Source organism: Tursiops truncatus, chromosome 3 (genome assembly GCF_011762595.2).
Source record: "Tursiops truncatus isolate mTurTru1 chromosome 3, mTurTru1.mat.Y, whole genome shotgun sequence".
Classification (NCBI taxonomy): Eukaryota; Metazoa; Chordata; class Mammalia; order Artiodactyla; family Delphinidae; genus Tursiops; species Tursiops truncatus.
In genome coordinates this window covers 62,866,114-62,892,120 of record NC_047036.1, presented here as the reverse complement: position 1 = coordinate 62,892,120, position 26,007 = coordinate 62,866,114, and the positions used below count along the sequence as shown (strand labels likewise).

Below are 26,007 nucleotides of genomic sequence, written 5' to 3'. Positions count from 1 at the left end.
AAAAAAAAAAAGATACAGTTTCAGTCTTGCAAGATGAAAAGAATTCGGGAGATGGATTAGTGGTGATGGTTGTACGATGGTGGCTTCAACATGGTTAAAACGGTAAATTTGATTTTACGCATATTTTACCACAATTTAAAAAAAAAGTTCTTCGGAGCAGAGTCCAGGAAGCCTTGGATGTCACTAATCTATAGCTACCCCTCCTTTCACAGCAGTGCACTCAGCCTCTTTGGTGTAGAGCAGTGGTTCAAGTGCAAAGACTCTGAAGCCAAACTCCACTCGCCACACCCCAAATAGCTGTGTATCTAGGGCAATATGAGAGGCGTTTCTCTGTTCCCTTTATTTCCTCACCTGTCAAATGGGAATAACAATAAAACCTACCTCCTAGAGTTGCTGTGAGATTAGATGACGGTCTAATTAGATAACAGTCTCCACACTGCCAGGCATCATGTAAGCACGGAAGAAATGTTAGGGGCTGCTCTGATTCTCATCATAAAGTTCACATCCTTTCCTTATTGTATCTGTTTATTACAGTGATCAGATTAGCTTTTCAGGCACCCGGTAAGGACTTTATAGCTGAGAGATGTTGTTGGTCACAAAATGAGCAAAAGCTATCTAGCAGCAAGTCAACACCCTGGGCTCCAATTCTGGGAAGCAGATGTACAACGAGTGCCATTTATATCTCAGAGACCAGTCTCCCCATAACAGTTTGGAACTACTGGGACTGCCACATGCACTGTTTCTGAATGAATCATTAACACTTTGTGACAAATTTAACTCTGTGACCTCTAAAATATACAAAATGCCCTCTTATTGCCCATCAGATATTCAAAAGAATATCCTTCTAAATGAACAACAGCATATAACGAATCCCTTAAAAGCAAAAGAGCTACTTTCTTGACCAGAATTTCTTGGTTTGCAATCGCTGCTCCATTCGAATGCTTCTTAAAGACATTACAAGAAAATACCCTTTTGTTCTGAGATATTTCTAGAGAAAACCCGTTAGGACAAATGACTGAATTTTTCATTTTATATAGGGTTGATGGGTTTTGTGGGGGCGGGGTGCTTTTTTGTTTTTCAGTTTTTTTTAAAGACACAGTAACCTTTTACTAGTTACTAAATTAAAACTCTTCCCACAGGAATGAAAGTTAATTGTCAATTTGAAAACAGAAGTTGTCTTTAAGGTTTGCTTTGGAAGACTATAGCATCTTTTAAGGAGGGCATCTAAGTACATTTTACAGTAAGTGGAACTTGGTTACTTCACTGAAACACAGCAGCTTTGAAAAATCTAAAGAAATGTCATTGTCTTGTTTGTTAAAATAGCACATTAAAAAATATTCTGAAGAGCCGGCAGGATGCTTTTCACAGCTGAGTAGGAGGCTCCTGGCTACAGAGCATGATGCTGAGCTGTTAGTTCTCTAAGTTAATCTGTTTAGTTTGAAAAAAGGAAAAAGAACTCAATTGAAGAGGGGAAAACCACTCAGAAAGAAAAATCTGTTCAACACATATGAAAATATTTGATTTATTTTTCCTTCTATACCTGGCTGCTGGCATGAAGCAAATAATCTCTAGAAGAGAGAGAGAAATCCTCTTTTAAAAGGAAAAAAAGAGAAGACCCTTCGATTCCATTGCTACTTCCTTCCACCTCCACAATATCCCAGCACAGTCATAAAGCTTCAAATGGAAATGCAGTTTATAACTGAAATGGTTTGCTAGTCTCACGCTTTATTTCAGAATCTAGTTTTAAATTTTTACAGCTAAGATTTTTCTTTTTCCAGTTATATTTCCTTACGTTCAAAAACTTTACAAAACAAATAAGAAAAAACTGTCAAATTTCATCAAGGTAAATAATATATTGAAGTTCCTACCAGCCACTTGTTTTAACATCTGGTCGCTTCTCGCCGAGCTGTCGTCATAATGTTCAAAAAGTGAAAACGCAGCAGGCATTTTCTCTAAAGAAGCAGTGCTCTCCATTGCAGAAAGCAACCTATCAGGAGGAAATATTTCTATATAAGTCAAGAAATTATTAGCATACAAAATGAAAGCTAAGAACAGTTATTCAAAATGAAGTTGTTGTTGTTGGTGGTGGTGATGGTGGTGGTTTCTGTGAGGTGTTGTATCCAAAAAGAATTTAAACTGTTTCAAAATCTGGAAATATATGTATAAAATCTATTCACAGGATTCTTCAGTGCAACTGGTAATATTAGAAACTCCATTCCTATACCCTTAAATCTGAATAGATTCCATTGAATTATACAGTCTTAATTTTGCCTCTATAAAGTTAGTCCTAAAAATGATTACATTATAATGGTTGTTTATACTCTCTAAAGATAAAAATGTTTGGAGCCCATCTGGAAATTCACATACTGTGTGATATCTTTGCTGTTTTCAACCATCCCTATTATACATCTCACCATTTAGTCTTTCAAGAAAATATGTTCACCTACTATGTGCCAGGCACTGTTCTGGGTTCCGGGATACAGCAATGAAGGAGGAAAGTCTATCTATTCTTAAAAGACTAAATAAGCCACAGTATATAAATTAATAGCTTTCTTTATACTCAAGACCGTCTTAGGAGGGATGCCAACAAATACTCAGCATTGGTATCCAGGTGAAATCTGGACTTAAAATTAAAAAAAAAAAAAAAAAGGTAGATTCTGAAGAGGGAAAAGGGGAAGGGAGAATTGCAAAAACATTTATCTTTAGCATGAGGGGCCTAAACTTTGGTTAGGCTCTCTCCTCTGTGCACCTCACTCACAGAGGACTGGAATTACCTTCCAGAAATTAAGTCAACCACTAGGAACTCCATCAGCATCATAATCATGGACGTTGGGGTTTGGGCAGCACAGACCCATCTCTAAGCCTTTCACCTGCTGTTGGAACTTTCTTCTCCTAAATACTTGTGTGTCTCCTTCCTCACTAAATTTAGATCTCTGTTCAAATGTCAGCTCTTCAGAGAGGGCAGCCCTCTCCCTTCTGTTCCTTACTCTGTCGTGTTTTCTCCTCAAACTCATTGCAACCTATGTGTTTTTGTCCGTCTACTTCACCTGACTATAATCTACATGCAAAAAAAGGACTTTGCTGGGTTTACTACTGTACTGTAAAGTGTTACTTGGCACATAGTAGGCTTTTAATAGATATATTTTGAATGAATAAGAGGACAAGGTTTCATTTGGATGAGAATATCAGGATCTCAGGTCTGGAAAATTTATCAATATGAGGGGAAAAGATTATAAAATATAACTGAAATATTTAGAGTGCCCACTAGGCTTACTTGTGTTAGGAATAATAAAATTCACTATCATCTGATTTGGGGGAGATGTTCCAGTAGGGGCTTTGAAGAGGAGGTGACAGTTGGCTGAGTCTTAAAGAATAAGTAGGAGTTTCCTAGGCAGAAAAGATAGTACGGGTATTGCAGAGAGAAGAACAGCATGAATAAAGGCACGGGGTTGTGAAAGAGGCACTCAAGGCCCAGAGGGGACCATGGGCTACCTTGAGAACAGGGAAAGGGAGACAGTTAGAGATGACTTTCATAGCCACCAAGAGTTTCCATTTTGTTTTTAAGGCAGGGAGAGCCATAGAAGTGTTTACACAAGGGAAGTTTAGAAGAGTACCCTGGCATGAGTCTGAGGGAGGATCAGAGCAAGTAGACTAGAGAGGTAGTGAGGCCAGTTGGGGGGACCCCACGACGCTCTTGATGAGGGAAGACAACATGAGCCTTAATTAAGGCTTTGGAGACGTAGAGGGTGGAAATGATAGGCTTAAAATGAATAAACAGGGGTGACTAGTGCACATACTAAGCCCTCTCAGTACATGTCACTGACGAAATGGAGGACTTTTTTGTAGCACAGAAGCTGTAGCTCTAGATAGAACACATAAAGTGTTTGAATTTTCCCTTATGCACTGATCTGTTCAATTTTAACATCAGTGTGTGTAAGGGCATCTTTTTATGAGCAGGTCCTACAATGGTTGTGACTCTCTTTCATTATTAGAACACAAAAAAGCAAAACAGAGGGAAAAAAATGATCCTCTTAACAGAACAGCATTTTCTAAGCAAATGTGTTTTTTAAAATATGCAAATTTTGAGTCTAAATATCCTTGACAGCATTCTTTAATTTAAGCATTTTCAGTGTCGAGAAAAATCATTTAATATATGAGCACTGCCTTTAGATATATAATATGATGGCAGGGGAAAAAAAAAGCAGCAAGGGGAAAAATCTAGGAGAAAAAGCTAGATAATTAGCATTTCTCATAGAAAGGAACACCAATGACATTGAGACTTTGAGGCAGAAGTTGTCTTGAGAACATGAAAGGCTTCATTTTAGTGAAAAAAATCAAGCTTCATCATATGTGTGCACATTTAACAGGATTTTCTTTAATTGTTTATATTGCTTCACCAAAACCTGAATTTTGTTATCTTTTTTCTTTACAGAAAAATAATGGTTATCCCAAGTGTATGCTCCTTTAGGCAACATGCAGCTTCCGCAAAGATTAATTCATTGTCAATTGGACAATGAGATCAAAATTAATAAAAATGACACACAGATGAACAAGTTCAAGCACAAAACCAAAAAAAATGGTATTTAGAATTAAATGCATGTCAATTCGTATTAGCAAGTTAATATTCTAATGTTTAGAAAAGTAAAAACGTGAAACTATAGCATTTTTAAAGGTAAACACATTTGCAAATTTTCATTCATCAAGTTTTCTTGCTGATCAGTATCTTCCACGAGTGAATGAAATATAATAAATAAGCAAATATGCCCCTACATTGTCCAGTGCATACGGAATGGCACTCTAAATCCATATACTTTGGGGGTAAAAATAAATATCAATAATACTTAGAAGAAATATGTAATTTTTAAAAAATAAAGAAAACTGGGAGGAAGGCCTGGGTATCAGTTTCCAGACCTGCCCAGTGTGCCTCTGACTCCTGTGTGAGAACTGGTACATGTGCAGGTGCCTGGTCCCACCTGGATTCTCCTGTAGTGGATCTGGGGTGGAGCTCCAGAAGCTTTGGTTTAACAAACTGCACAGGTAACTCAGAAGCCAGTCTGGGGCACCACCAGGCCAGAGGACAGGTTGTTATGAACCAGAGGTTCTCAACCCTGCCTGTGCACTGAAATCACCTAGCAAGCTTTACAAATACCCTGGCCACACCCCACATCAGTTAAGCCAGAATCTCATGAGATAAGATAGAGGCATCAGCATTTTTTAAAGCTCCCTGAGTAATTCTATTTATAACAGAGCCACTATAATAAAACCCTTATTGATTAATGCCAATATTAATATACAAACTATTAAAGCATCTTGACAATATTCTGTTGAACATATTTTTTTAAAGATAAATAAGATTCATCTGTACAGTTTTCATTATCTAAAAAATCAGGTTTCTAATCCAAACCCATCTTTCTATATTTTAATATATCACAAATACAAATTTCTGATTTTACTTTATGCTATTTCACAATTTGGCATTGAATGAAATGAACTGAAGATAATATTTACAATTTTAGAAATTTACATTAAAGGGGTAAAAATGATCTAAAAAAAAAATTAGGCTCTAACAGGAGGAAAGACCTCAGGCCTGGCTATGAGGCAGAAGGGAAAACGTGTCATATCAGTATGAGCACTTCACTATCAGATGCTCCAGACGATAAACACAGATCTGCTACGTGTTTTTATAGACAACATTTCCTGATTTCTTGTTGAGTGTTTTGCCTTTTAAATGAATGAAGAACTTCTCTTAGATTGAATGTTAAAAAACAACAACAAAAACAAAACAAAATCAAAAGAGGAACATTCATTTAGGTGAGCTGAGCAGAAAAAGAAGATAAATTCATGCCTGTCTTCTGAAGAGAAAGTGAGAGAACATTCCCTTAAGGTTACATAAATCATCAAATTGCTCAAGGCAGGTATGAATGATTCTTTCAAATACTCATATTTAACCAGAAAGTCTAAGTATCTACAAAATGTTTTGTATGCAGTGACAGGAAAGATAGCCTAGTCTAGATTAGGCTGGAAATACAGAATACATCTCAACGAAGCAGTTAAAAATCTACATTATGATAATTGTTATTTAACTAAAGCACATGCAATTTCCTTTCAAAAGCTATCATTTAGCTTTCAAAAGCACTGTATCTATAATAAAAGTGCAAATCCAGGAGCTCACTAAATGTATGCATTTTTTAACTGGCAGCTCATTTTCTATAAAGCATCAAAATATTAAAATAAAGCATACAGTCATGCTAGTCTCAGTCGCCACTACATTGTGCCACATTTTCTATACCTTTCGTTGATTTCCTCAAACGACTTATGGGGGAATGAGAGAGATTGAGAGAGGAGAAGGGAGGGAAGGAGGGAGGGAAGAAGGGAGGGGGGAGGGGAGAGAGAGAGAGAAACTAATTAACAACCAAAAGGAAAACCAACCTCAAGCATTAAGATCACGTATGTTCTAAAAGTCATTACTCCTCAGCTACCTTTGAGGCTGTTTCCTCTGGGGGGCTTCATTCCAGGCAGCAAAGAAATTAGTGCTCAGAAGGGGTGGCGGACAGGGTTTGGGATGGAGGGGGCTTTAGTTTTACTCTCTACCATCAGTAAGGCCAGCAACAGTTGCTTCTCCTCTGCTTCTCTATTCATTAATAAATGGCTTAGCTTCCAGAATAGAATTCTCTGAAGCAAGGAAAGTGACTTAAATTCGTTCAATGTGGAGATAAAGCAAAATGTAATCAGTAGTTATCTCTGGGTGATACCTTCTCTGTGCTTTTCTGTACTTTCCAAATTTTCTGAAATGGATATATATTACTTTTATGAGGAGGAATAACATGCTTCCTTTTCTACAGCTTGTTCTTCTGGAGAGGAGAAAATATTCTTATCAAACCAAGGTAAGGGTCTTAGGAAACACAAAGCACTTTATTAGTGCTAGACTTCCAAGGAGGTGCTTAAGTTTAAAATGCTAAAGCTTTGCCTTAATTAAGCATAAAGCAACTGAATGATTTTCATCCTCCTTTGAGGATGCCATGTCCACCTCACCCAAATTTGCACTGGATGGAGGCATCCCCAAAGGCAAATCAAAAGCCTAACATTGCCCCATTTGGCCTTGTTCTATCTCCAGTCTTTAGTAGAAGGCTGGGAGGATTGCGGAGCTTTGAAAGGGAGGTTCCCACTCATCATAAAATGGTGCTTTTCTCGTTTGACAATTAGGTTTAGGATTGCCTTCAGGGAAAACATCTCCATCACTCCTGGTTAATCCTGGCTCCATGGAGAACCAGTATTCTACTGAAGGTTCTAGGGAATTAGGAGAGCAAAGAGCTGTCTCTGTGAGTAGTTTGAGGAGCACCCAAGGGACTCTGTCCACAAGGTACTTGCTTGAATTAAGGAATCTGATCATCAGGAAGACCCTTGTAAAAAGATCAACATGGTACCTGAGAGAGGTATCATGTCATCCTTTTGCATGCTGAAAGTGTACCAAAATGTTACTCTCCACTTGGTAAGGTTCAGAGGTAATGGTCCCTATGAGAGGTCATTTCAGATTAGGGAGTGGGAGTGGAGGGGGGAGAGGCACTGGAAGATGAGGCCAGCACCCAGGGAGCATGGCATGAATAAAGTTTTTAGGCTGCTTTCCCTCCCTCTTAGAAGATGACCAATCCATTGTGACAGAGCAGAAAGATGATGCTGCGGCCTGGCTTCCATGTGTCCTTCAACTGGATCTGGGTGTTACGGCTTTAAGGATTGGCTGGGCCTTTTCAATAGGCATGAGGCATGCCCTAATAACTTTTAAATGAGAATTATATAAACCCCACATAGAGATATAAATCATCTTAGGGAATAGTAAAAGATGAGTTTTTTTAAAGTAAACTTGGGTCAGAGTGGGTTCTAGGTGTCTGGACCTGTTTGAATTGGTGCTTACAGTCAAGAAAACAGTCTCATCAAGCTCCTCGACTTCTCTCACGATGGTCTCCAGGGTGTCCTTGGCAGTGTCCATGCTCTGCAGAAAGTGGACCATCTGGTCATGTAGGAACTCCATCTTCTTTTTCTTCACTTCCTCAAAGCTCTGGGCTTTCTCATCATACTGCGCTAAAACCTTTTTCATCATTTCCTCATTCTGTTCTTCTAGGCTTTTCTCATTTTTACTACAGTTTTCCTTTAAAAACAAACAAAAAAACCCTTCTGAATGAAACAAGAAGTGCGTGTGTGTGTGTTTGTGTGTGTGTTTTAAGAGAAATACTAGCCTTTAAAATAATCAACCTCTGGCATCCTGGTAAGAGAATCACAGATTACATGCAGAGTCTAAATTTCCAGCCCACCAACCCCCTTTGCCATAGTTAGCTTTGCAACAGAATTCACTGTAAGAGAACTGTCAAGAAGGATTTAGTTAATGAAACACACATAAAAATGTTTGTAGGGAAGTATTGCCTACCCGCATTCCCACATGATAAAATTTGAAAGTGGCATCACGGTGAATGAAGATCAGGTAGCAGAGAAGGTTTAGTGCCATTTTCACCACTCCACTAAAATCATAGTGTGAGGGAGGGCACAGCCAGGGTATTGGACAGGGTGCTACATTCATAAATGCTCTCCAGGGAAGGGGTAGCTTCCGCCAGAGCAGGAGAAACTTTATTGCCCGTCTGGACAAACTCAGATGCTTAGAGGGCTAGTGATAAGGTGATCATATTACTTACTGTCTAAAAGGAACACTTTGATGGCAGTGAGGGGTAGGGGCAATAACACTAAAAATAATCAACAGGTGTTAACTGATCTACAACAGGAATTAAGCAGACCTCTCACAAGCAAACTGGGATGAGGAGTCACCCGAGTGATGGGGAAACTGTGCACCAGCCTTCCACAGGGGCCCTCTACCAGTCCTGACTGACAAGTAAGGATGCCTGGGCTGTGATTGTATATGGATGGAGCACTGCTACCCCCTTCTTTCACTGCAGAGGGAGCAGGGTCAACATGAACTCATCGAAGACAGTGGTACCATGAGAGGCACTCATCTGTCCTGGGCATGAAATACTGGGCAGTGCTTTAGAGCACCTCTGCAGAGCTAACCCAGTGAAAAGCAGGATGGTAGGGCAAGTCAGAACTCAGACCTGAATTCAAATCTTGGCTCTCAACTTACTATAAACTTACTATGACCTTGGTTAATATATTTCACTCTAAGTCTCAGTTTCTTATCTATAAAATGGGGGCAATAATAATAGCTCCTATTTCATATGGTTACTGTAAGGATGAAATTGGATAAAGCATGTAAAGCAGTTTCCCTATCATAGTAAGTGCCTGATAAATGTGCATGTGTTTTTAAGGGCAAGTCATTTATCCTTAGAAAGTAGTCTCACTGATGAAACAGAGGGAAGACTTAAGGACTTTACTTTTAATGGAAGAAAACCAACAATGGCAAACCACATATGCACACACAAACCCCAAATCAGGTCCTTTTAGCTTAGAATCATTTATTTGTGATGCCAAGAGCAGACCAAGTTAAAGTAAAAAGGATAAGGTAACCTACCTCAATGGTATTAAAAAAGGATTCTATCTCACTAACAAAGGCTTCAATCCTCAAGGATTTTTCTTGTAAATCTTCTAGAAAGTCTGCTAATTGAACCTGAAGAAAAGAATTAAGATGTCCTTAGTATATGAGATTTGAGAAAAGAACTTCAAGCAGTGAATTCCAATTTTCTTATAAATTTAGTATGTTTGGTAGAGAGCCACTATATCATGTTCACTAACAAATCAATCTTTAACTTTTCTTTGCTGCTTCATCTAAATTGACTATAGGTAATGTATGATAAACAATTAGGAGGTTTGTGAGTGACAGCAATAGTTTATTTTCTTATGCAAGAGGAAGGACTTCTTGGTAAGCTGGTGAGTTCAAAGCATACTTGTTTTAGTAAACTATGAATTGAATTCTTCCTCCTTAATTAGGCCTTGATTTTTATATATTGTCATTCCTCTAAGATGGCAGACTTTTTTCTGAACTGGTCCAACATATCTGAGTAGACTTCTCACATTCGCACCAATGGTTTCAGGTGTTCCTGCCCCACCTGATCCTGAGAAGGTGAACAGAGTGTCACCAGGCCGAATGTCTAGTATACCAAATGATGAAAACTATCTACTACAGAGACCTTAAGGTTCTAATGACCCTCAAAGGGTTAAAATACTCTCAAGGAGTGACAGCCAACTAGAAAATGTATGGGTGATGGGGGAAGATGGTACCTATTAGTTATAAAACTAGCTGCAATCTATCCTGTGAAACTTAACAAGTAACAACACAATAAAAGAGCTTCCGTCTGCCTGACTCACTATCCACAGAATGATGGAGAAATTACACTGAGAAAAGTCCCTTCAGGATCTGGTCTCTGCTTCCCTCTCTAGCCCCTGCCTCTTCTCCACAAGCCCCCAGGCTCCAATCACACAAGCCCCACCTTTCCTTGGACTCTTTCCCACCTAATGTGCCTTTTTATATGGCATTCCCTTTCTCTAGAATGTCCTCTCTGCCCTTGTTTACTAGAAGAACTCTATCTTACTTAAGGCTCACCCAAGCTTCACCCTTTTGTGACATCTTTCCTATCCTTCCCAGTCTCCCTCCACCATTTCATTTACTCCCAGAGGGTTCCTGTCTCAGAACACTGTGCTCCCATAATGCTGTATGATCTGGGGGAGCTACAAGTCTATCTTCCTTTATTTTTGTTTTGTTTTCATTCTCTATGATTAGCACAGTTCTTGACATGGAATGGAAGGTCAATAAATATTGAGAAAGAAGGAAGGGAGAGAGTGAAGGAAGAAAACAAATGACAGATAAAAGATAAGGCACCACAGAGGGGATGGAGTGGTGGGGAGAAGCCAGGACCTGGATAATCTACAAATGCAGCCATCAGTTCCTGAATAATCACAAATGGCCTACTCACAAGATGCTAGAGAATTCTCAAGTGACAATTTTTTAAATTTAATTTTTAAAATGTGCCAACCAACTCAATCTTCACAGTTGATTTAATGAACGAAGCAAGTCTCTGGCTTAGTCAATTTGTTTTCCACTTTCTCTTCATACTATATGGAGAAGGTCCAGAAAAAAACTTTAAAATGGTTTTAAAGCAGGAGACATCATATCTCCCTGCTTTTGAAATTTGTTTTAAATTAACAGTACTTAGAATTATTTTTTTAATTTCTAAAACTCATGGAGATAAACAAAACATAAATAAGAAAGCTAAAGAAAATCTAGTCTTCTTTCTACTGACAGTACCCAGTAGTTGTTAGTTAACAAAACCAAGCATCATCAAAGAATGGGGCATATTTCACTGGTGTTGATGCATCCCAATGCCTGAGATTCCAAAAAGAAATTGACCCATGCCCTACCCCAAACTTGACCGGGTAAAGTTTCAACAAAATTTCACCCTGGAGATATAAAACCAATATCATATCAGTTGAGAAGGATTACTTTTCCAGGAAAAAAAAAAAAAAAAGCCAAGATTCTAATATGTTTTCCTGCTGAATCAAAATGAGCCTGACAATCATTTATCAGTGACCTAACTGAATAATCGTATTGAAAATTGCTACCATTAGGAAGGGCAATGGTAGCAGTCAAGGGCATGAGCTCTAGCATCAGACAGACCTGGGTACTAGTCCTAGTGCTGTCTTCTATGACCTTGGACTTAAACTATCTGAGCCCATGTCATTATCTGCAAATCGATGACAATGACAGGGTTGTCATATGGATTAAAAGATATCTTGTATACAAAGACCTTAACACATTGCCTGGCCCACAGTAAGTGCTCAATTCTTGCTATTACTTGCAATTTTAGATGATTCTGGCTACTATATGGAGAATACATTGATGAGGTAAGGGTGGAGATTCCAGTTAGAAGGCTACTGAAAGGTAGATGAGAATCTTAAAGACTAAATGTTTGATTTCCAATAGTATCTCTGAGGGAGTAGAATACGTATAATCACATACATAAGGATATATGTTGCGACTAACTTTCTAACATTGGGAGTCTATAGACATAGCCAGAAGGAATGCAAAAGTTTTCCATTTCTAACATCAATTTTATAAATAAAGAAGAAATGTGGAGAAAACCAAAATTTAAAATGTCTTACTGTCTTGAGTATTTTATAAAACTTGCAATAAAATTGCTTAGTATAATGTAAATGTGTATTTTTAAAGGATGATATTGTAGATAACAGAAAATAAATTGTGCTTTATGCTCAAGTGCATATTTTTAAATTTAAAATTATTTGCCTTTTTAAGATAATGTTAAGGGCTACTGTCATAAGATCTCTCAAAGGCAATGCCCCATGTTATTTATCCTGGTATCTCCAGAATCTAGAAAAATACCTGGCACATACTATGTACCCAATAAATGTTTGTCAAAGTGATCTTAACTAAATAACTAGGGAAATATGCTTAGTTTTTTTCAGACTATTATGCCTAAAGATGAGTGTATCAAATATTGGTCATTTTTTAAAATTGAGAAAATGAGAAAGTCAATTAAACATCTATGTATGATTACACACTTGTATGCTTTAAAATCTATTTACCTTTATAGCACTTATAGCTGTATCAAGCGTTGAAACCTCATGGTCTTTGTGGGTACCAAACAGCTTGTCAACAGCAGAAATTGGGCTTTTACATGTGTGGCAATATGTGTCAATCTGGGACTTTTTCAATTCCTTTTGTTCCTTCTCGGTTACCAACTCTGATGATAACTGGTCTTGTTCTGTCATCTCTCTGTCCAACTCTTCCTGTTCAGCAGACTTACTTTGTTCCACCTCACTCACAAATTCATTTTCACTGACATGTTCAGAGGATTCCTTTCCACGAGATAACACATCTTCAGGGGTGGATTCTGAATACAGTTCTTCTGATAGAGTGTCTTGAGTAACCACTTCGTAATTCAGGGATTCAGCAAATTCATACTCATCCTGAACAGGGCTACTGCAGAGCCGGTCTTCACTCAGCTCAGGCGGAACCATTATTTGAGGTTCTTCTTGCAGTGTTTCTTGAACACAAGTTGCACCAGATGCAAATTCTTCCTCTGGGAAGGACACTTGTACTGGGACATTCAGACTGACCTCTGGATTTGCATTTGCTGCTTCATTAGTCTGGCTGCTCATTTCATCTACTCTCTCCAGGACATGATGAGTGTCTTCAAATGGAACCGCATAGCTTACCCTCTGGGTAACCACTCTGACTTCCTCGGTGATGGAAGCTTTCCTCTGCATAGCTACACTGTCAAGAGCCTCCACGTGGCCTACTGATTCTCCTTCCCTGTAAGCTGCTTTCTGTTTCTCTTCCAGACTCTCCTCCCCGCAAATAGTTTCAAACCTCCCCCAAATTTCCCCTTCTTCAATTATTGATTGGTATGAATCATCCTTACCAACTGGCTTTTCTTCTAGACCTTGGCCTTGGTCCTTTTCAGTTACAGATGTGTCATGGAGAATGTCATCTTTGAGTATGTACTTCTCAAAATATATTCCTGTTCCATCATCAGTGTCAGAATTTCTGCTTGGAAATGATGCTTCAGAATTCACACTGTCACCTTCATAAGCTGCCTCCCCTTCTTCCTTTTTCTCTCCAACTGCTTCTTCATACAGATCTTTATATAAAAATGCCAGTGCGGGTGGCTCCTCCAGAAGTTCAGGATTAATGGCTTTAGCAGTGGTAGGAAATATCTGGGTTCGTGACAAAACTCCTTCCTCTTCATCAAATAAAGGCATCCCAGGTGACTTTGAGTCCACATCTCTATTTATGCTCTTTGGAGCATCTCTGTCAGCTGATTTTTGGATAACCGAAGACTTTTGGGTCTCTGGGTCAGATAATTTGCTGTAGTCCTTTTCTAGTCCATAAAAACTTTCATCTAATTTCACCAATTCATATTCATATTCTAGGGCACTTTCCTCTGAACGTTCTGGGAGAGAGACAGTTTCTCCTGGAACTTCCTTTGACAGCTCTCCTTCAACATTTAATTTCCATGGAGTTCTCTGTTTTTCTGGGTCTGGGGAGATGTTATAATCAATCAATGTATATTTTTCAAAATAATCCTCTTCACTGGGAATTTCAGGCTGATTAAAGGCTAAATCACCAGTTTCTGAATCTGTGGATATCTCCTCTTTGGTTGTATGAGTTTCCTTTTTTTGGTCTTCTTTCGATGGTGTAACTTTTTTATCAGAATCTTCTAACTTACTCTGTAATGTTTTATAGCAAGCAACTGCCTCACTCTCATCATGGAAGGGTATAGGCTTAAAGGAGGCCTTCTCTTCCAAATATTCTAACTTATCTTGGATTTGTTCACTTTCTTCCTCATCAACTGAAGAAATAAATGCAGGAGCATGAATGTTCAATATCTCACAACCTTCAGAAATGATACTGAAGGCACTCTTTTGCTCTTCTGAAAGTCCAGCTGGCTTACTAGTCACTGTAAATTCTTCATCTCTTACATATGTGTCTTCAGGCTCCTTGGAAATCATCTCATCAATACTGATTGTTGTTGCATTAGTTATAAATTGAGCATAGTTGCTGCTCACTGAAGAGCGTGGTTCATTTACATGGGCGTCTTCCACAGCTTCCAAGTGGTGCTTTGAAACAAGAACAGATTGTTCAGACATTTCAGATGCTTGATCTTGAGATGTTTGAATAGTATGGACCATATGCCTCTCTGGAGTCAATTCTGACCATGGATCTAAAATCCTTTCAGATTCTTTAGATGGAGATCTTTGTTTACTTTCTTTTGTGGTATCTACTGAGCCACCTTTTGGCAGCTCTGACGCTGTGACCTGTCCCTTTTCTTCATTGTGACTTACCACATCCCTGCTTGACTTGTCCAATACCAGATTTCCTTCCTTCGGTAAAGAGTGATCATTTATTTCATCACGATAAGGAAGATCTACTGGAAGGAAAGTCCTGGTTTTCTCCACCAAAACTTTACGTTCTTCTAATGGATGTGGTTGGGTTCCTACTGCCTTTGTTTCCCTGATTTCTGGGTGAGCCTCTGAGATCATGGTTTCTGATTTTTCAGTAATTTCTGTAGTTTTAACTAATGAAAATGGTTGAGTTTCACCCAAAGAATGACTGAAAGAGATATCTGACTCTTCAGGCATATGCCTGGCTATATTCATGGAATAAGGCTGAATTTCCTGCTGCTCTTTTCCTTCTAAAAATGCATGTGACGGCTCTTCTTTTTCTTCTCCTTTACCCTCCTCAATAATTTTGTATCTTTCTTTGTGGTCATCATTTTGATAGACTTGCTGCAGCGCAGTAGCAGCTTTTGGTTCTTCCAATTTAATAGGGCTAGATCCGTGTGTAATTTGTGCCTTCCCTATTTCATTATTACCTCTAAGCTCTAATGGGGCCACCGTTTCTTGTTTTTCTGCCACCACCTTCTTTTCTTCCAAGGAATATGATCTCATTCCCAAGTTACCTTTCTCCTCAGTTGGGCTAACAGATCTGAGTTTTATTTCCTCTTCAGAAATTTTCAAGGAAGTAGGTTTTGGCATCTCTTTCTCTAGTCTGTCTTCACCAAGATCAATTAAACTGTCTTTAGATTCTTCTACTGGCAAAATTATTGACTGCAGCTCCTCTGATTCCTCTGTGATATTTTTACTTGCAAAGCTAGATGAAGCTGATTTGGGCTGTTGTGGCACCTTATCTATTGCATCAAATAAAAAGAGTGATTTTTCTTTTTGATCACTTCCTGGCTCTTCTTTAAGGATAGAAATATTCCATTTAGATGGAGGGGAGATTTCTGGCATCTGGGGTCTTTTACCATCAGTGATATGAAGACAAGCAGCATTTTTGGCTTCTTCCATAATGGATTTCTCACCCATGGGAGAATAAGATTGAATTCTAAGATGTCCCTCACCATCAGCAGAAGTAACTACTGAGTTTAGGTCCATTTCCTCTGAATAGTCTAGGACTTCTTTCTTCCCATAATCTTCACTAGATGCCTCAAAGTTGGATTTTGGCTGTGGCAAAACTTCTACATTTGATAACAATGTGGGTTTTTCTTTAAAGTCTTGACCTTCACCAGATTTAACTAAAGAACCTGTGGATTCTGCAGCAGTTTCAGGTTTGGCCTCTAGCAACAGATGATCCGCTGGCTTCTCATTTGCATGAACGTCAGCTGGAGCAGGACCTCTAGGCTCTATCACAGTCACTGCTTTTTCTACAGATGGGCTTGGCTGAGCTTCTAAATCTTCTTTTTCAGCAACTGTGTTATCTGGAGTGCTTGACTGTAAAAATAAACTGGACAACCACGATGTGAAAGATGAAATTCCTTTCTTTCCCTTTTCCTCAGAGAGGCCTGGCTCCACTGCCTTCTGCTGCTTGGGCGGCTTTTGTATGACCTCAGGTGACTCTGGGGGTTGAGGTTCTTCATTTTCTTGGGTTGAGGAGAGGGGTTTTATTTGTGTGGGTGTTTTCACTTCAGATGCTGGTTTCCCTCTCTCAGCATCATCTACAACCTCTGACTGAACCACTTTTGATTCTTCTCCAGGTAAGGGAGATATACGCCTGTGTGCTTCTTTTTCATTGCCCAGTGCAAGTTCTGCCTCTTCTGCCAGGAAATGGGCTGCTTTGGCAAGAGAGGGAAGAGTTTCTGATTTGACCTCTTCTGTTGATGGGCCAGACACTGGTTTCTGGAAGATTCTTTCAGATGGTGTTTTGATTTCTTCCCAGCTGTCTTCTTTGCAAGGCCTGGAAAATTCTGTGTTTGCTTTCTCCGATACCAAACTTTCACTTCCCACTAAAGAAAGGGTCTGCTTCCCTTCTGCTTCATTTCTCTCCACATTTCCAGCTGGAACTAAAGATTTTGGTTTGGGGGCCAGCTTTATTTCTTCAGAAGAATAAGTTTTAGTTGCTAAGGTCTCTATGTTACCACTAGAGGTATCGAGAGTAGACACTGGTTCTTGTAATGATAAGTGAGATTCTTCTGCAGAATGTGGCAGAATTTGCCTTCTGATTTCAGTTGTGTGGTCTTTCTCTGACACAGCAGGCTTGAGCTGCCCTGTCATCAGATCACTGGTACCAGAGGAACCCAACGGCACAGATCCAGGGACTCTTTCTTCATGGTGACTTGCCAAGTCTCTCTCTGGCTTTTTCAGCATCCAATTTTCATCCTTTGGAGAAATAAGGGCCTCTTTCATGTGTGTTTCTTTGACATCTGTAGGCTCAGTTGTCATAAATGATTTTGATTCTTCCAAAGACAAATTTTCTTTCATAGACAAAAATTGTTTAATACCCATATCTTGTTTATCTGCAAAAGATCTGTTTACGTCAGGTAATTTAACAGCTTGGTCTGAATGAAGTTCTTTTTCAGGCTTCTCTTCTTCCACAGGGAGGTCAGAAGAAGCAATCTTTGATGGCTCTGTTATACTCTGGGGTACATGAAATGAATTTGGTTGGTCAGTTTCTTCATTTAATTTAGTTACAGTATTATCTGTCACTTGTGCCTTCAAATTTCCTGTTGGCAGTAACAGGCTTATTTCTTGTTTTCCTTCTTTTTTAAAGTCAACTGAATGGTTCAACTCTCCTGATAATCCTTTTAAAGAAAAAGTGTGTGGCTGAAGTTCTTCTGGGTTGTCTCCTTCAACTAGAGAGGTAAATGCTTCCCTTGATCCTAAGCTAACTACCTTAGGAGAGAAAGCTTTAATTTCTTGAATCTGAGGTTCCTCCCTAAGGCATGATAAAACCTCTGAAATTTCAGGCACTGTAGTTGACACATGAAGTCCCCTGTTTTCTTCTTTTCCTTCTCCTCTGCTTCTAAGTTCAGCTAGGCCCTTTTCTAAGGCAGAATCCCCTGTTTCAGTTATGGGAGATTTTATTTGTTTTGTATCTATGGATTCACTTTGCCTACCTAAACCACCAGTGAATTCAGAGCCAGAATTTGGTAATTCTGATACTTGATGTGGCTTGTCTTCCTTCTCAGGTTCCAAAGACAGCTGTGCCAGAGCAAGATCTTGATTTTCTGACAGGAAATCTCCCTGAACTACAGAAGGTGTCTCCATTGCCTGTTTGCTCTTATCACCACAGAGGGTTGGTAATGTTGAAGCTAAATCTTCTGATGCTAAATATTCTAACTCAGGAAAAGAACTTGCTGTTTGCTCATTTTTGCCTTTTGTAACTATATATTTGAGTGCAGGTGACACGTTCTGTGAGGAAGGAAGTTCAGTTTCTGTTTTCTTTATCTCACCACCTAGGTTGAGCGAAAGCACATGGTCAGGTCCTGACATCTCTGAGGCAGAAATAGAATTTTTTTTCTGTGACACATCCAAATATTCAGAGTCGAAGACTGTAGAAAATGGAAGATCTTGTTTGTTTTCCACCCTTGCTTCCTTTGATATATCTGAATGCTGAGAAGACAATGTTTTGGTTACTGCCAACCCAGGTTTAATGTCTTCAGTTTCTACCTTTGACAAAACAGAATGCTCTGGTATAGAGGATATGCTTGCAGGTAAATCAAATTTAATTTCTTTCCCTATTTCTGACCAAGCCGGATGTTGGGATGCAGCAGTTTCAGCGGGAGAAGAACTAGCTTTCATTGCTACATTGTCTTCTTCTTTAAGAAGTGAATGCTTATCTACAGGTGTTACCATCTGAAGCGGCAAACCAATTCCTAATTCACTCTTTCCTACTTTTGTTAAGACTGGATATTCTGTAGGGGTGGGAAGAGATAAATCTGTTGGGATTTCTTCTTCTGCTAATTTGGTTAAGCTTGAATCATGCTTTGTTACAGATGTCGTGGTTATTGAAGAACTGGGTTCAATTTCTTTCTTTATGTCTTCTGACAAAGCTGAAAATTCTGATATGGGTGGTGCATGCTCAACTTCCTTTTCCACTCCTGGTGACGCTGAATGCAGCACTCTAGGTGTACCAGTTATTTTAGAATCATGTTGCACTTCTGCAACACAAATCTCAGGTCCAGATAAAGATGTTTCCTTTAGAGGTGAATATGGCTTTATTACTTCAGGCTCATTCTCTGACAACCTTCTCTGTTCTAGTTCAGATGTCACAGTTAAATTGGGTTTGACATCCTTCTTTGGCTCGTCTACCAAGTCAGGCAGAACTGAATCTTTCATCCCAGACTCTGGAACATTTGGAGGCTGAGGCTCCATTTCTTGATCCCGTAATACATGTGCTATAGCTTCTTGAGAATCAGGCACAATTTCTTCCTTACTTTTAACTTTTAACAAAGCCATCTGTTCATCTGCAGATTTTGGAGTGAGTGATGTTTTGGGTTCTTGTTCTTTCTTAATTGCATGGACTGAATCAGGTGAAACTGAACACTGAGATACAGGCAAAACAGGTTTGGTTTCTTCCTTTACCATGGACAATTGTGCAGGTGTTGCAGCTAGTGATGAACTAGTCTTAATTTCTCCCTTCTCTGAATCACTGGTTAAACATGGCGGAATCAAGTCTTCAGACTCAGGTTCTAAATATGCTCCAGTTCTCTGCTTCTGTGCCATAATGAGATATTCAGATACAGTTGTTGATGTTGTTTGAGCATCTGGCTTAATCTCTCCCTCATTTGTTGAAGAGAGCCAACTCAAATCTTCAGGTGCAGACACCAAAGGAGAAGTTTCAGTTCTTTGATTCTGTGATGAACTTAGATGCTCAGGTACAGGTGTAGCAGTTGGTGCAATTTCTTCCTCATCTGATTCTGAGAAGCAGGAATATCCTGACACAGCCATTGCAGTTAACAGTGAATCAGGCTCAGTTTCCTCCTTATTTGTTTCTGGGATCCTATATGGTGGGATGGAAGCTTGTGATGCTGAATCTGGAGAAAAAAGTTCAGCTTCTTCGGTGTCTTCATCTGACAAAATCGTGTGTTCAGATGGTGATGTTAAACATATTGGAGAATCACACTCAAATTCTCTTTTCTCTGTCTCCTGAGTTCCATAGGATGGAAATGAGAATTCTGACACAAATGCAGAGTCTGGAGAAAAAGGTCCAATGTCTTCTTGCTCTTCTTCTGAGAAATTCATGGGTGAGGAGGCATCTTTTAGATTTAAAGGGGATCTGTGGACAATTGCTTCCTCCTGTGACTCCAGTGTTGCATATGGCGGTACTGAAAATTCAGACGCAGAGGTGGAAGAGGGTGTGTACCACTCCATCTCTACTGTCTCTTCTTCTGAGAGGACCACATGTTCAGATGGGGTGGCTGAAAGTGGTGGGGCCTGGCATTCAGGAGTCCCCTCAGTTGTGTATGGTGGCAGAGAGCATTCAGATACAGAGGCCACCTCTGGGGGATAGAATCTGGTGTCCTCCTTCTCTTCTTCTAACAGAGTCTTGTGCTCAGAAATACCTTTTGATTTCAACAGGGAGACATCACCAATTATTTTCTTTGGGGATTCCTGTGTTACATTTGGCGGGACTGCATATTGGGAGGTCAGTGTTAAATCTGGTGTGAAATGCTCATTTCCTAGGTTCTCTTCTTCTGATAGGACCATGTGTTCAGATGTAGCAGTTGAAAGCAGTGGTGACTGGCATTCAGAAGTCCCCTCAGTTGTGTATGGCGAGAGAGAATGTTCAGATACAGAGGCCACCTCTGGGGAATACAGCCTAGTGTCTTCCTTCTCTTCTTCTGACGGAATCAGGGGCTCAGACACACCTTTTGATGTTAATGGGAACTTATGGTCAGTTGTTTTCTTTGGTGACTCTTTTGTTGCCTGTGAGGGAATTGAATATTCAGAAGCAGATGTGGAATGTGGTGTGTAATGCCCATTTTCTGAAGCCTCTTCTCTGGACAGGACCACGTGCTCTGCTGTAGCTGTTGAAAACAGTGGGGACTGGCATTCAGGAGTCTTCTCAGTTGTGGATGGTGAGACAGATGTAGAGGTTGAAGCTGGGGAATAAGGCTCAAATTCATCATTCTCCTCTTCTGACAAAACTGCATGTTCAGATACAGGTTTTACATTAGGTGAAGAAACTGGCTCAACTTCTTGCTTCTCTCGTTCATAGTTCAAATCCTGTGTGACTGAATACTCCGATATGAAAGCAGAATCAGTAGAAACAGACTCATTTTCCTCTCTTTCTTCCTCAGATAAGGTGACATGTTCAGGTGTTGATGTCGTCAGTAATGGCAGAATGGTCTCGTCTTCTTTCTGCTCCACTTCAGGGGCCAAGCGTGGTGGGAAGGGCTCCTCAGAAACTGATGGACTTTCTGGGTAATCAAGTTCTATGATCTCTTCTTCCACTAAATTAGAATCTTCAGGTTCAGGGGTAGCAGATATTGGTAGAGGCGTTTCTATTTCTTCTTTCTCTGGTTCCTCTAACACTAGAGGTTCAGAAAGAGAAATGGATGTCTCGGGCATGTTTTCATCCTTCTCTCCTTTGACAGCGAGATGAGGAGGGTTCAGTCGTTCAGAGACTGGTTTTGCCCTTTCTGGTGAAGTCAGATCCAGTTCTTCTCTCTCTGGGCCAAAATCTTCCTGGATAGAGGCTGTCAGACCTGGTGAAAGTGTTTCCAGAGAACCCTTCTCTGACTCCAGTGAAATGGAATGGTCAGCAGAAGATACGTCTTCCCTCTTTACCTCGTCCACTAACGGCAGTGAGACTGAAGAGTCATGCTCTGCAGTTACCATTTCTTGTGAATCAGCCTCAGATTCTTCCTTTGCTGTTTCCAGGAACGCAGGTGCAGATGTATTGGGTGTAAGAGAGGAAGGCTCTATCTCACGGGGTTTTGCTTCATCAGCTGGCAGCTGTGGCACTGACTGTGGAGCGCTGAGCTGTGTTTCTTGTTCTGCTGTGTCATTACTTGTATAAGAGGAAGGTGTGTGCTTGGTAGTAGATGCAGCCCTTAAGGGAGAATCAGCGTAAATTTTCTTTAGATCTTCATGACTGAATGAGGTCAGGGACTTTGATCCTTTGGAAACTGCACCTCTCCAGGGTGCAGCAAGCTCTTTTACTTCATCATCGTCTATGCTTTGGGCTACTGATTTGCCTGTTTTGGAAACTACATTAGAATCATGATTGCCCAAATCTGGCTCTAGACTAATGGACGCATCTTTCCCCTTCCTATAATGTATTTCTTTAATTACATAACCCTTTGGCAATGTTCCATAAAATTGTAAAGGAATTAATTCTTCTTTAACAGAATTAAACATCTTAATTTTATATTGTACTGTTCCTATGTAAACTGGCCTTAACACTAACGGTTTGTGTTCTTTGTATATCGCTCCAGTGATAGGAGGTGTATTTGAGGTGGTCTTCTTGTTTCTCATCTTATCGTAAATGCCAGTAGATGAATTCTTTTTCTGGGTCTTTAGTTCCTGGCTTTCTGAAATTAAAGGATTACTTGTTTTGTTTGCTGGAACATCTTGGGATTCAAAAGAATTTCTTTTTTTGTTGCCTTTCCGACGCAATGATGGTGAGCCATGCTTTGACTTAGGCTTTCTTTTCCGAACTTTTTTAACTTCATCCACAATAAAGGAAACATTCCCTGGAGGAGACTTCAGAGTCGACCCTTCCAGACTACACACACCAGAGGTCTGACTTTCTTCCAAGGCCCAAGGAGTGGAAGACCTACTTGAATTGGTCTCCCAGGTTATTCCACTATCTTCCCGTTGAACTGTTACCATGGAAAAGGAGGGGTCAGATATGATACACTTCTGCTTGGTCTTGCCCTCTTCATTCTGGTCTGATAACCTAGAGTAAATAATGATATTATTAATAATTCTACATATATTAATAATAAAAATAACAGTAATTACATATTCTAATAATAAGGTCAATGTCCTACTCTTACTAGGTAAAGGATTAATGTAAAATTAAAACATACAGATGAATAGTGCCATCCATATCAAAAATAAGGATGTATACAAAATAAAGTTTAAAAATTGAAGTCAGGATACCAAATACAATAACACATCCCAGGGTGGAATAAATCAATATCCTGCAAAGTCAAAAAAAAAGCTAAAGTGAAATTCCCTACCTTCCCCTATCAGGATTGCCCCCAGACCTCCTGTGGCTCACCCAGTCCCTCAGGCTCACTATCTACTCACCAGGACCTTCATAATGGCCCTTGCACCTGTGCCTTCCCTGTTACTGCTATCACTACCTTGACCTAGCTTTTTATCACATCACCCCTTGATTATTTCATTAGCTTCCTAACTGGTCAGCTAGTATCACGTTTACCTCCTGCCCTCCCCCCACCCTCAATCCATCCTGCCTATCTTTCCAGACCAAGTTTACTAAAAATTTTCATCATGCCACTTCCTGCTCAAAAACGTCAGTAAATTCCTTATATCTATAGAAAAATAAATTCAAAATACTTAACTCTCTGATCCCTACCTGACCTTCTTTCCAAGTACCCACTTCCACCCTATCCCTACATGGTACATTTCTGTTTTAACTAGATAATTCTGTGTTCAGTAAATATATCACGGAAACTCTGAGTCAGGGCCATGAAGGGAAAGTAGTGAATATAGAGAGATCACCAAAAAACCCAGCAGCCTACTGTGCTGTATTTAACTCATCTGTAAACCAGGAATCATAATAGAACCTACTTCACGGGATTGCTGTGAGATTTAAATTAGCTAATACACATGAAATGCTTAGAAAATGTGCCTGGCATGTAATTAACACTCAAAAAACATGATCTGTAATCAGGTCCTCCATATAATCCTTGAACTAGAGATCAAAGGAGCCTGGGCATGTTCATTTTCAATGGCTAAAGAGGTTTGGAAAGATGGTCACCTTGGACTGCTCTCATATGCCCTCAAGAGATGGCTGGCTTTGGCTGTCCCTTTCAATTGCCATTGGGCCTTTGTCTCAGACTCTGCAGCACTCTTCCCTGGAATTTTCCTACACTTTCTCCTCCCCTGTGCTCATGCCATTCTTCCACTTACAATTCTTATCCCCCACCTTCATCTACCTTTCCTGCATATTTAAATTCTATCTACTCTTCAAGGCTTAGTTTTAAAACCTCCAGTGTTACCATCCCTGACCAATTCAGCAGGCATATTTGCCTTTAAGTTCAAGACTGAGATAAATACAGAACTATTGACTGACTTATACACTTTTCTACAACAATAAAAACACAAACAAAAATCTATGCTAAAAAACCACTAAGCATAAGTATTCAATTAAGGCACTTATAAAAAACATACAGAGATAAAATTTAGGTCCCTAACCAATCATTTTCTTTATCATCAGTCACTGCTTATATTAGCGGTCCTTAATTCTGGATACATTTTAGAGTCATCTGTAGAGAGATTTTAAAAAATACTGATGCCACACTATACCCCTTCCCACAGAGACGCTAGTTTAATCGTACTAGGGTAGGAAGTTTTAAGAGCTTCCAGGTGACTCCATTATGCATCCAGAGTTGCAAATCACTGGGCTAAACAATCCTAGCTATGAAACTTAACTAGTACCTGCCTTTCTAGCTTACCCTGAACGCTTTTTAGTTTGTTAGGTTAGGCTGAAAGCCAAGACCATAAATCTTTGCAGGTACATTCAACTCCCCTTTCTGAAACTTCAGAGTTTCCCCAGTAGTCATCCACAAAGGGCTTATGGACTGCTGAGATCCTGATCTCCTTAGATCTCACCCATGACCAAGTCGAGCCTGGGGCAGCCAGAACCCCTGGACCACTGGTCTTCAGTAGCAAGCATCCTCATCCGTTTACCCCAGGATGCTGAAAACAATTTCATTTTCTACACATGCAGTGAGTGAAAATGGCTGGAAAGCGGTGAGAAGAACTGGTTTCTCCATTTCCCTGGTAACTCTGCTCTCACTTATTTGCTTTGGTATTGAACTTAATTAGTAATTGATACCTTATCTTGGTTCTGAACTGAATCTTATTTTTAATGTTTTTCAGGCTCCTTTACATATCTAATTAAACTTATTCCTTGAAATTTTCAATTCCTTCTACCCCTTCTCCCTTCTGTTTAACTTAACAAAGGCAGAACGAAATTAAAAATTAAGGTTATAGCATGCAACTGAAAAGTCAGCATTTCGAATGCCCATCATTGTAGTAGTATTACAAAAGCAATTATAATTCAAAGTTAATTACTGATTGTAAATTCAATGTACTCAACCAGAGAAGTTTTCATTACTCATTAGAATGAGTTCATGAGTGCTTAGCAGAATACCCAAATGTTGATCATAAAAAGATAGAGGCCTACTGAGGTGGGTTCACTCAATCATTTACTTATTCATTCTCTCATTTATTTCTTCATTTAATAAAATTTTATTGAGTTAAAATACTAGGAATACAAATATAAAGACACAGAATCTTCTCTCAAGAAATTCAAAATCTAACAGGGAGACAGAACTAAACATTTTAATACAGTGTGGTAAGTTCATTTACAGAAGATAGGCAAGATACAGTGAGAACATAAAGAAGGGAAGACCTCAAGAGGAAAGATACTTGCACTGGATTCTGAAGAGGAAATAGGAGTTTGCCAAATGGATGAAGAGTGGTGGTGGTGTAAGGATGGGAAGCTCATTCCAGGAAAATGTCACAGGATATGAAAAAAACGTACACATGAATAAATCAGTCTGGCTCACTGAGAAACCCAAAGTATTTGGGGATATCTTGATTATTGGATGGGAGCAAAGGAATAGAAGAAAAACACAGCCAACAGGAATCAGAGAATAACTATATTAGCATGTGTAAAGTCATAGCCCAAGTATTCAAATTACACTCAGTGTAAAGAAACCATTTTCCTTAATAGAAGACCAATGATCTCCCTAGAATTCAGAAGTGTTTCTTACTCAGGAACACAAATGTTCTCATCTATGCAAAGATGTATACATCAATTTTCCATAATTAATGGATATTGGCTATGAACATGATCTTATTCATTCTCCTCTGATTCTCACAAAGCAACCTTCTGATTATTACTTGGCTTCCCAAGCAGATTTATCTGAGAGTGAGAAGAAACACTTCTTGATGACCTGGGGAGCTCACTTCCTCCTTTCAGAATTGGTCAAGGAGAAGGTTCAGTAGATTTGAGTTAGATCCAGGAAAGAACAGACTGATACCGAGTTGAGTGCCAAAGACTTCTTCCTT

At 39.5% G+C, this 26,007-nt stretch overlaps 1 protein-coding gene across 4 annotated transcripts in view; it reads right to left on the bottom strand.

Moving 5' to 3' along the window:
• The window catches only part of CMYA5 (cardiomyopathy associated 5), a 107,645-nt gene that overhangs the window by 39,836 nt on the left and 41,802 nt on the right, over positions 1–26,007 (bottom strand). The window contains exons 2-6 of one of the 4 annotated variants that reach the window (XM_073802246.1): positions 12,535–22,636; positions 9,509–9,604; positions 7,910–8,143; positions 6,290–6,312; positions 1,869–1,987 (exon numbers count right to left, since the gene is read on the bottom strand). In XM_073802246.1, coding sequence (XP_073658347.1) covers positions 1,869–1,987; positions 6,290–6,312; positions 7,910–8,143; positions 9,509–9,604; positions 12,535–22,636 — 10,574 coding nt within the window. The remainder of the gene's footprint in view (positions 1–1,868; positions 1,988–6,289; positions 6,313–7,909; positions 8,144–9,508; positions 9,605–12,534; positions 22,637–26,007) is intronic. The other 3 variants (XR_012330741.1, XM_073802247.1, XR_012330742.1) reach the window with 3 other exon arrangements.